The sequence below is a fragment of the Oncorhynchus clarkii genome, chromosome 14 (assembly GCF_045791955.1).
Source record: "Oncorhynchus clarkii lewisi isolate Uvic-CL-2024 chromosome 14, UVic_Ocla_1.0, whole genome shotgun sequence".
NCBI lineage: Eukaryota > Metazoa > Chordata > Actinopteri > Salmoniformes > Salmonidae > Oncorhynchus > Oncorhynchus clarkii.
This window is the reverse complement of record NC_092160.1, coordinates 27264479-27276676: the sequence shown is the minus strand read 5'-3', so window position 1 is coordinate 27276676 and position 12198 is coordinate 27264479. Positions and strand designations below refer to the sequence as shown.

At 43.5% G+C, this 12198-nt stretch overlaps 1 protein-coding gene across 2 annotated transcripts in view; it reads right to left on the bottom strand.

The window, feature by feature from the left end:
* Positions 1-12198, bottom strand: part of LOC139366480 (glutamate receptor, ionotropic, AMPA 1a) — a 181134-nt gene that overhangs the window by 56643 nt on the left and 112293 nt on the right. For both annotated transcript variants that reach the window (XM_071103992.1, XM_071103991.1), the window contains exons 6-9: positions 11067-11225; positions 6202-6369; positions 1812-1916; positions 1478-1591 (exon numbers count right to left, since the gene is read on the bottom strand). In XM_071103992.1, coding sequence (XP_070960093.1) covers positions 1478-1591; positions 1812-1916; positions 6202-6369; positions 11067-11225 — 546 coding nt within the window. The remainder of the gene's footprint in view (positions 1-1477; positions 1592-1811; positions 1917-6201; positions 6370-11066; positions 11226-12198) is intronic.

Sequence of the window (12198 nt, the reverse complement as noted above, 5' to 3'; positions counted from 1 at the left end):
AGGCTAACAGGCTAACAGGATAACAGGCTATAGGCTAACAGGCTAACAGGATAACAGGCTATAGGCTAACAAGATAACAGGCTATAGGCTAACAGGCTAACAGGATACCAGGCTATAGGCTAACAGGGTGGCCAGGAGAGAAGAAAAGAAGAGGTAGGGATGGAAATGTGTCTTTGTCAGTGGGAATTTATGTCCTGTCAGTGCTAAGAGGAACTCTTACACACACACACACACACACACACACCAGGACTTCTGTTAACCGGTATTAACCGGCCATGGCCGTAAAAAAAAAAATGGAAAAGACAAATAATTTAAATGCCAAAGGTCAATTGTCCGGCAGAAGAATAGAAAAATCCCATTGCGAAATAATGTTTTTTAGCATGCCTATTAATTGTTGGAAATACCAGTCGACGTAAATAATGTTTTTTAGCATGCCTATTCATTGTTGGAAATACCAGTCGACGTAAATAATGTTTTTTAGCATGCCTATTCATTGTTGGAAATACCAGTCGACGTAAATAATGTTTGACTGGTCCTGCTTATCAGTCTATAGGTTAATTAGCATCATTTAGTGGAATTAAATTGGCACGTGTGTATATTCGTTATGTATCTTATTTATCACACGCTCACGACATACAGATACAGAGACTGAGCAGAAAATCTGTCAGACAGCACGGGAGCTGCTGCTACAGCATCTCAAACAGAAAATGCACAGGCTTCACCAGCACGTCTCACACCACTTTGCAATGAGCCGTAGGCCGTATACATTTTGAAAACATATACTTCATTGTTGGAAACCTGAACATTTACTACATATTATGAGGTTAAGACTCATATTATGACTTGCTTCAGAGTATCCTAGCCAAAAATCAGACCATATCCGTGGAGACAAGTAGCCTAGTGGTTAGAGCGTTGGGTCAATAACCCAAAGATTGCTGGATTGAATCCCCGAGCTGACAAGGTAAAAGTCTGTCGTTCTGCCCCTGAAAAAGGCAGCTAACCCACTGTTCCCCAGTAGGCCGTCATTGTAAATAAGAATTTGATCTTAACTGACTTGCCTAGTTAAATAAAAAAATAATTTTTAATATACATTGCTTTAATGTAGCCTAGGACTACAGGTTGTATGAATTTGGGATCTATCATCCCACAACTGTCCCAGAGTGTTCGGAATAGGCTCTCTTTCTCTACAAGCTGAACAATAGAATAGGTCAACTTCTCTACTTTAGGGATGGTAGATTGACATAGGCTAGTGCTTTTGCTGTTCATTACTCATCTTTTGGGGTGAGGAAAAGGAAATGTGGACTGTTATTCTAACGTCTTCAAAATGAAAAAGATGCCGGTCATATGTCCGGTGCCAACGGAAAACATGGCACACGCACACACACACACACACACACACACACACACACACACACACACACACACACACACACACACACACACACACACACACACACACACACACACACACACTGACCAGGATGGTGGTAACTATGTAGGTCCTGTTCTGTAGGCCGTAGCTGCTGTCGTTGCTTCCTCTCATGAAGGTGGCTGTGCTCACGTACTTCTCGTCCTCGTTCCAGTAGCCCACCTGATTCACATACAAGATAAACAGGCAAGTGAAAAAACTGCCGGGCCATGAAGGAAACCTTGATTTGATCTGATACTGTACTGATATAATATGAGACTGCAATGAAACACTACTGGACATGAGTCCTCACACTTGACATCAAATAAGATCCTATAAGGTCCCATTAGATCCCATTAGATCCTATACGATTCTATAAGATCCTACAGATCTCATGACCCACCTTCTTAGGTCCAGAGGGGGCTAGCTCCATGACACTGACGGTGAAGTTGGTCCTGCGTCCTTTCTCATTGAACTGGATATGACCTGTCAGGCCATGGATACGCACCTAACACACGGGGAGGGACAGAATGAATATAGCATCGATAACACAGAGACACAGGAAGCAGTTACCATCTAGGTCTTTAGGTGTAGGACTCATAATAAAGTAGTATTCTATTAGCCTCATTGACAGGAAACATCATCTGGAGTTCTGTTTCTTCAACAGCCTTGTCTGGATGTTCATTGGAGCATGTGTGTGTGCATTATGTGTGTGTGTGTGTGTGTGTGTGTGTGTGTGTGTGTGTGTGTGTGTGTGTGTGTGTGTGTGTGTGTGTGTGTGTGTGTGTGTGTGTGTGTGTGTGTGTGTGTGTGTGTGTGTGTAGCTGGTATTGTGTGTGTGTGTGTGTGTGTGTACACTGATTGTACAACACATTAGGTAAACCTTCTCTTGCCATTACAGACTGACCAGGTGGATCCAGGTGAAAGCTATGGTCCTTTATTGATGTCACCTGTTAAATTCACTTCAATCAGTGTAAATGAAGGGGAGGAGACAGGTTAAAGAAGGGTATTTAAGCCTTGAGAAATTGAGACATGGATTGTGTTTGTGTCAGCCTCTGAATGGACAAGACAAAAGATTTAAGTGCCTTTGAATGGGGTATGGTAGTAGGTGCCAGGCACATCGGTTTGTGTCAAGAACTGCAAAGCTGCTGGGTTTCTCACGCTTAATAGTTTCCTGTGTGTATCAAGAATGGTCTTCCACCCAAAGGGCATACAGCCAACTAAAGGAAGCATTGGAGTCAACATGAGCCAGCATCCCTGTGGAAAGCTTTCAACACCTTGTAGAGTCCATGCCCCCAATGAATTTAAGTTTAAGTGTGTAGCGTTTGTGTGTGTGTAGTGTGCGTTCAGTGCAGCATGTTAGTGTTGGCAGAATGATGGGTTTAATTGAGCGAGCGGAACATCAAACTCCTCTCTGCCCTCAGGCAGATGTCTGCATTCACTCGGACCAGATGACAGCTAGACATAGCCGCGGAGACACTGTGTGTGTGTGTGCCTGTGCGTCCGTGCGTCCGCACGCGCGTGTGTGTGTGTGTGTCCGTGTGTGTGTGTTCAGGAAGGTGGATGAACGTGTGTGCGCACAAGAGGGTGTGCAGGTGTGTTTGTGTGTCCGTGTCTGTATGTGTGTGTGTTTGTGTGTGTGTTTGCATCACTAAGATCACAGTTCCACAGAGCTACACCAGAGAGACCCGTGTGAGACTCAGAGAGGATCTGTCTGTTAAAAAGCTTAAGTCAACGGCCCAACTGAAATATACAATAACATCTAAATGATTACATCCAATTAGTAGCATCGTCAGTATCAGAAACCAGCCCCCTACTGCTAGCAGATATTGATCATCAATCCAGTTCACAGCACAGTTCTCTGCAGGCACGTCTAGGGCAATTACTAATGATCACATAGCAACATTTATTTATTCAGGTTGTCTGAAAACCTATTGAGCCGTCTCTTTTCTGTTTCTCTCTCTCTCTAAGGTCATATCGTTTTGACCAATTTGACTTCAGATTCTGGGCATGGTTGCATAAAACATCCTAAGTGAATTTCCCCTCATCTTTTCTCTCGAAGTTTCCTGTAACGCATCCTTAACTTTAAGTCAGTTGCACGTTGACTCTGTACCTGTACCCCCTGTATATAGTCTCCACATTGACTCTGTACTTGTACCCCCTGTATATAGTCTCCACATTGACTCTGTCCCCGTACTCCCTGTATATAGTCTCCACATTGACTCTGTACCTGTACCCCCTGTATATAGTCTCCACATTGACTCTGTACCGGTACCCCCTGTATATAGTCTCCACATTGATTCTGTACCTGTACCCCCTGTATATATCCTCCACGTTGACTCTGTACCTCTACCCCCTGTATATAGCCTCCACATTGACTCTGTACCTGTACCCCCTGTATATAGCCTCCACATTGACTCTGTACCTGTACCCCCTGTATATAGCCTCCACGTTGACTCTGTACCTGTACCCCCTGTATATAGCCTACACGTTGACTCTGTACCTGTACCCCCTGTATATAGCCTCCACATTGACTCTGTACCTGTACCCCCTGTATATAGCCTCCACGTTGACTCTGTGCCTGTACTCCCTGTATATAGCCTCCACGTTGACTCTGTACCTGTACCCCCTGTATATAGCCTCCACATTGACTCTGTACCCGTACTCCCTGTATATAGCCTCCACGTTGACTCTGTACCGGTACCCCCTGTATATAGCCTCCACGTTGACTCTGTACCTGTACCCCCTGTATATAGCCTCCACGTTGACTCTGTACCTGTACCCCCTGTATATAGCCTCCACGTTGACTCTGTACCTGTACCCCCTGTATATAGCCTCCACATTGACTCTGTACCTGTACCCCCTGTATATAGCCTCCACGTTGACTCTGTACCCGTACTCCCTGTATATAGCCTCCACATTGACTCTGTACCTGTACCCCCTGTATATAGTCTCCACATTGACTCTGTACCGGTACCCCCTGTATATAGCCTCCACATTGACTCTGTACCTGTACCCCCTGTATATAGCCTCCACGTTGACTCTGTACCCGTACTCCCTGTATATAGTTTCCACATTGACTCTGTACCTGTACCCCCTGTATATAGTCTCCACATTGACTCTGTACCCGTACTCCCTGTATATAGTCTCCACATTGACTCTGTACCTGTACGTGGAGGCTATATACAGGGAGTACGGGTATATAGTCTCCACATTGACTCTGTACCCGTACTCCCTGTATATAGTCTCCACATTGACTCTGTACCTGTACCCCCTGTATATAGTCTCCACGTTGACTCTGTACCGGTACCCCCTGTATATAGCCTCCACATTGACTCTGTACTTGTACCCCCTGTATATAGCCTCCACGTTGACTCTGTACCCGTACTCCCTGTATATAGCCTCCACGTTGACTCTGTACCCGTACTCCCTGTATATAGCCTCCACGTTGACTCTGTACCGGTACTCCCTGTATATAGCCTCCACGTTGACTCTGTACCTGTACTCCCTGTATATAGCCTCCACGTTGACTCTGTACCGGTACTCCCTGTATATCGCCTCCACGTTATTGTTATTTTACTGCTGCTCTTTAATAATTTGTTACTTTTATTTCTTTATTTTTTTAAGGTATTTTATTAACACTGCATTGTTGGTTAAGGGCTTGTAAGTAAGCATTTCACTGTAAGGTCTACTACACCTGTTGTATTCAGCATTTCACTGTAAGGTCTACTACACCTGCTGTATTCAGCATTTCACTGTAAGGTCTACTACACCTGTTGTATTCAGCATTTCACTGTAAGGTCTACTACACCTGTTGTATTCAGCATTTCACTGTAAGGTCTACTACACCTGTTGTATTTGGTGCCTGTGTCAAATACCATTTGGTTTGATTTGACAACACATTTTAAGGTGAATTTCCCCCTTCATTTAAGTGAAAAACTTAAGTGCGCCCATGAGGTCCCTTAACCCTTCTGTGCCTCATTCAGTTTGGATATCAATGTCAACAGCATTTGTGGAGGTGAGTATTGCTTTCATCTGCCCCAGTTTCAAGAGGAAAACATCCACCATCTAGTTAGCTACTTAGCTAAACAATGGAAGGTGCACAATCCATGGCTGAAAAGCTAGCTGGGGAGCTAGCTACCTACTCTGTAAGTTAGCCTGACGTGCTAGGAAGTCATATAAACATGTTTTATTATCTTCTGAATCAATGTGATTATCTTGTCTTGAATGTAGAAGCTTTATCTCCCAAAATAAATGTGAATAAGGTCATCTCCATGGTAACCAGAGACTCTTTCTTCTGTACATGCTTGCAAACTACCATAAAATTATGCCCTTAACTAAGGAAATGTGTGAGGACATAGGTTGACTTGAATCTTGAGTGACCTGGCTGCTCTGTCACCCTGTCCGTAATACTTGATTTCATTCCCATCTCAGAACATTGCATTACGAAACTCCATTGTTGATGTCATATTCCATGATGATCACAGGCAGGTTTTGTTTACCTGACGTGATAACACATTCCATCCAGGAAGCTCATAGGTGACTCAATGGGAACGTTAGGTGACAGAATACAGATCTAATTTGTTCAGCAGGGCCCGACTCAGGATGGGTTAGCCAACATGCCACTCAGGAGCTTGTCTGTGTATGTTGTTGTGCTTGTGTGTGTGTGTGCTTGCGTGTGCGTGTGCGTGTGCGTTTGTGTGCGTGTGTGTGTGCGTGTGTGTGTGTGTGTGTAAGAGTGAGTGGGAGTATCCCTCATTTCTACCAGCAGAGTAGTGTGTGTGTGGGTGTACCTGTTGCAGGGCTCTCTGTATATCTATGCCTTGGCCCCATGGTGCCGGCGGATTGGCGAGGCATTCGCCTGCGTTGCCACGGCGAGAGATGTCTATCCTCTGTTTCCGAAGGTTCTGGAATGCTGTAGACATCACCTTCACCCCATCATATGTCAACGCTCCGGTATACTACAGACAGAGAAAGCAAGAGACAGAGAGATAGAGAGAGAGAGAGAGAGAGAGAGAGAGAGAGAGAGAGAGAGAGAGAGAGAGAGAGAGAGAGAGAGAGAGAGAGAGAGGAAGGGATTGGAGCGGTGAGAGAGAGAGAGAAAGAGAGAGTACAGACATTGTCATCCTGCAAGAAACCTGGTATAGAGGAGACGGACCCACTGGTTGCCCTCTAGGTTACAGAGAGCTGGTAGTCCCATCCACCAAACGACCAGGTGTGAAACAGGGAAGGGACTCAGGGGGTATGCTAATTTGGTATAGAGCAGACCTAACTCACTCCAGTAAATTAATCAAAACAGGAACATTTTACATTTGGCTAGAAATTCAAAAGGAAATTATCCTAACAGAGAAAAATGTCCTCCTGTGTGCTACCTATATCCCCCCACTAGAATCCCCATATTTTAATGAAGACAGCTTCTCCATCCTGGAGGGGGAAATCAATAATTTCCAGGCCCAGGGACATGTACTAGTCTGTGGCGACCTAAATGCCAGAACCGGACAAGAACCTGACACCCTAAGCACACAGGGGGACAAACACCTGCCTGGAGGTGACAGCATTCCCTCCCACATATGCCCCCCTAGGCACAACTATGACAACATAACCAACAAAAACGGGTCACAACTCCTGCAGCTCTGTCGCACGCTGGGTATGTACATAGTCAACGGTAGGCTTCGAGGGGACTCCTATGGTAGGTACACCTATAGCTCATCTCTTGGCAGTAGTACTGTAGACTACTTTATCACCGACCTCAACCCAGAGTCTCTCAGAGCGTTCACAGTCAGCCCACTGACACCCCTATCAGACCACAGCAAAATCACAGTCTACTTAAACAGAGCAATAATCAATCATGAGGCATCAAAGCCAAAGGAACTGAGTAACATTAAGAAATGCTATAGATGGAAGGAATGCAGTTTGGAAACCTACCAAAAAACATTTGGCAACAACAAATTCAATCCCTTTTAGACAATTTCCTGGGTAAAACGTTCCGCTGTAATAGTGAAGGTGTAAACTTGGCAGTAGAAAATCTTAACAGTATATTTGACCTCTCAGCTTCCCTATCAAATCTAAAAATCTCAAATAGAAAACCGAAGAAAATTAACAATAATGACAAATGGTTTGATGAAGAATGCAAAAATCTAAGAAAGAAATTGAGAAACCTGTCCAACCAAAAACATAGAGACCCGGAAAACCTGAGTCTACGCCTTCACTATGGTGAATCACTAAAACAATACAGAAATACACTACGGAAAAAGAAGGAACAGCATGTCAGAAATCAGCTCAATGCAATTGAAGAATCCATAGACTCTAACCACTTCTGGGAAAATTGGAAAACACTAAACAAACAACAACAAGAAGAATTATCTATCCAAAATGGAGATGTATGGGTAAACCACTTCTCCAATCTTTTTGGCTCTATAACAAAGAATAAAGAGCAAAAACATATACATGATCAAATACAGATCTTAGAATCATCTATTAAAGACTACCAGAACCCACTGGATTATCCAATTACATTGAATGAGTTACAGGACAAAATAAAAACCCTCCAACCCAAAAAGGCCTGTGGTGTTGATGGTATCCTCAATGAAATGATCAAATATACAGACAACAAATTCCAATTGGCTATACTAAAACTCTTTAACATCATACTTAGCTCTGGCATCTTCCCCAATATTTGGAACCAAGGACTGATCACCCCAATCCACAAAAGTGGAGACAAATTTGACCCCAATAACTACCGTGGAATATGTGTCAACAGTAACCTTGGGAAAATCCTCTGCATTATTATTAACAGCAGACTCGTACATTTCCTCAATGAAAACAATGTACTGAGCAAATGTCAAATTGCCTTTTTACCAAATTACCGTACAACAGACCATGTATTCACCCTGCACACCCTAATTGACAACCAAACAAACCAAAACAAAGGCAAAGTCTTCTCATGCTTTGTTGATTTCAAAAAAGCCTTCGACTCAATCTGGCATGAGGGTCTGCTATACAAACTGATGGAAAGTGGTGTTGGGGGTAAAACATACGACATTATAAGATCCATGTACACAAACAACAAGTGTGCGGTTAAAATGGGCAAAAAACACACACATTTCTTCACACAGGGTCGTGGGGTTAGACAGGGATGCAGCTTAAGCCCCACCCTCTTCAACATATATATCAACGAATTGGCGCGGGCACTAGAAAAGTCTGCAGCACCCGGCCTCCCCCTGCTAGAATCCGAAGTCAAATGTCTGCTGTTTGCCGATGATCTGGTGCTTCTGTCACCAACCAAGGAGGGCCTACAGCAGCACCTAGATCTTATGCACAGATTCTGTCAGACCTGGGCCCTGACAGTAAATCTCAGTAAGACCAAAATAATGGTGTTCCAAAAAAGGTCCAGTCACCAGGACCACAAATACAAATTCAATCTAGACACTGTTGCCCTAGAGCACACAAAAAACTATACATACCTTGGCCTAAACATCAGCGCCACAGGTAACTTCCACAAAGCTGTGAACGATCTGAGAGACAAGGCAAGAAGGGCATTCTATGCCATCAAAAGAAACATAAATTTCAACATACCAATTAGGATTTGGCTAAAAATACTTGAATCAGTCATAGAGCCCATTGCCCTTTATGGTTGTGAGGTCTGGGGTCCGCTCACCAACCAAGACTTCACAAAATGGGACAAACACCAAATTGAGACTCTGCACGCAGAATTCTGCAAAAATATCCTCCGTGTACAACGTAGAACACCAAATAATGCATGCAGAGCAGAATTAGGCCGATACCCACTAATTATCAAAATCCAGAAAAGAGCCGTTAAATTCTACAACCACCTAAAAGGAAGTGATTCACAAACCTTCCATAACAAAGCCATCACCTACAGAGAGATGAACCTGGAGAAGAGTCCCCTAAGCAAGCTGGTCCTGGGGCTCTGTTCACAAACACAAACACACCCTACAGAGCCCCAGGACAACAGCACAATTAGACTCAACCAAATCATGAGAAAACAAAAAGATAATTACTTGACACATTGGAAAGAATTAACAAAAAAACAGAGCAAACTAGAATGCTATTTGGCCCTAAACAGAGAGTACACAGCGGCAGAATACCTGACCACTGTGACTGACCCAAAATTAAGGAAAGCTTTGACTATGTACAGACTCAGTGAGCATAGCCTTGCTATTGAGAAAGGCCGCCGTAGGCAGACATGGCTCTCAAGAGAAGACAGGCTATGTGCTCACTGCCCACAAAATGAGGTGGAAACTGAGCTGCACTTCCTAACCTCCTGCCCAATGTATGACCATATTAGAGAGACATATTTCCCTCAGATTACACAGATCCACAAAGAATTCGAAAACAAATCCAAATTTGAAAAACTCCCATATCTACTGGGTGAAATTCCACAGTGTGCCATCACAGCAGCAAGATTTGTGACCTGTTGCCACGAGAAAAGGGCAACCAGTGAAGAACACACACCATTGTAAATACAACCCATATTTATGCTTATTTATTTTATCTTGTGTCCTTTAACCATTTGTACATTGTTAAAACACTGTATATATATATATAATATGACATTTGTAATGTCTTTACTGTTTTGAAACCTCTGTATGTGTAATGTTTACTGTTAATTTTTGTTGTTTTTCACTTTATATATTCACTTTGTATGTTGTCTACCTCACTTGCTTTGGCAATGTTAACACATGTTTCCCATGCCAATAAAGCCCTTGAATTGAATTGAAATTGAATTGAGAGACACGTCCTCATTTCACTTAAAACAACACATATTGAAAGGGTTTGGTCATGATAAAACTAATTCAAGAGGAAGGTGATGGAAGCAAGTAAGGCAGAGACCATTATAGAGAGATCAGAGCAGAGATCATTATAGAGAGATCAGAGCAGAGATCATTATAGAGAGATCAGAGCAGAGATCATTATAGTGAGATCAAAGCAGACTCCATTATAGAGAGCTCAGAGCAGAGATCATTATAGTGATATCAAAGCAGACTCCATTATAGAGAGGTCAGAGTAGAGATCATTATAGAGAGATCAGAGCAGAGATCATTATAGAGAGGTCAGAATAGAGATCATTATAGAGAGATCAGAGCAGAGATCATTATAGAGTGGTCAGAGTAGAGATCATTATAGAGAGATCAGAGCAGAGATCATTATAGAGGGATCAGAGCAGAGATCGGTATAGAGAGGTCAGAGTAGAGATTTATAGAGAGATCAGAGCAGAGATGGCCCAAAGTGTAACTTTAAGTGTGTGTGTGTGTGTTTAGGTGTGTACATGCACACGTGCTTCGGATGCTCCCAGACCATGGAGCAACGTAAGATAGGTAACGGCACAAGGTCTGGGGACAATGTTGGATTTTCTTGGACATTTCAAAGGGGGGGGGGGGGGGGATCTACCAGGGAGTGTCCTCTTCAGACATACTCTCAACAAATCACGAGTTTGGGAAACAGGGCTTAAAACGCTAAAATAAAATAATAAAATAGACACAGAAGCGGCATGACGTGACCAGAGAATCGCTTCCAATTTCCAACTCGCACTTTCTGTCCCAACTGACGCCGGAACTTGCACAGACGTGTTAAGCTGGAGCATTGAAACCCGTCTGTTTAAAGAGACTAGTGTGTGTATGTATGTGGAGTGTAGGACCTTCAGGCGTCTCTTGGGGAATTTGGCGTCTTTGTTTTCGAACTCCATCCACTGCTGAATGGTACGGCTGACGTTCTGCTCTGTGTAGTTGACCAGCTGGAAGCCTGTGATGTTGGCCCCTCCTTTCCTCAGGTCCGTTAGATCAATGTCCAGAAAACCCTTATAGGAAGAAGATGAAGAGAGGACAAACAGACAGAGAGAGGATGGAGAGACGGGTGGACACAGACAGACAGACAGACAGACAGACAGACAGACAGACAGACAGACAGACAGACAGACAGACAGACAGACAGACAGACAGACAGACAGACAGGCAGACAGACAGACAGACAGACACAGACAGACAGACAGACCAGAGTAAGAAAAACAAGTTAAACATTTTGAGGAATCAATTTATTTCTCTAGTTTCATTTTTAGAGTCATGTCTTTAGGATGAAATTAATAAATATGAAGTCTACTTTTTCAACAGGAGATTTGGGTAAATAGGTGTCCTACAGCTCACAGTGATTGATTTAAAACCAAGCATCGTGTAGAAATATAGAGGGATACAGAGCTGGCAGCCAGTATGCTTTTGTTAATAGAATACTAACTACTTATACCACTTCAGTGGTAAAATAAATGACCTTGGGTGTAACAGTAATACTGCAGGGATCAGAAATCGTATGTTTAAAGAGAAATCACTCCAATATTAAATGTGAGAGATAAATATTCAGAAAGATAAATTCACAATCAGATTTATGGTGCGTAAGTTATTTGCTACAGCGAGAGTGTGAGAAAGAGCGAGAGAAAGAGATGGAGAGGGAGGGAGGGAGGGAGAAGGAGGGCCATAGAAAGGGAGAGAGAGAGAGAGAGAGAGAGAGAGAGAGAGAGAGAGAGAGAGAGAGAGAGAGAGAGAGATGGAGGGAGGGAGGGAGGGAGAAGGAGGGCCATCCATAGAAAGGGAGAGAGAGAGAGAGAGACAGAGAGAGAGAGGGAGAGAGAGAGAGAGAGACAGAGAGAGAGAGGGAGAGAGAGAGAGAGAGAGAGAGAGAGAGAGAGACAGACAGAGACAGAGACAGAGACAGACAGAGACAGAGACAGAGACAGAGACAGAGACAGAGACAGAGACAGAGACAGTGACAGTGAGAGAGAG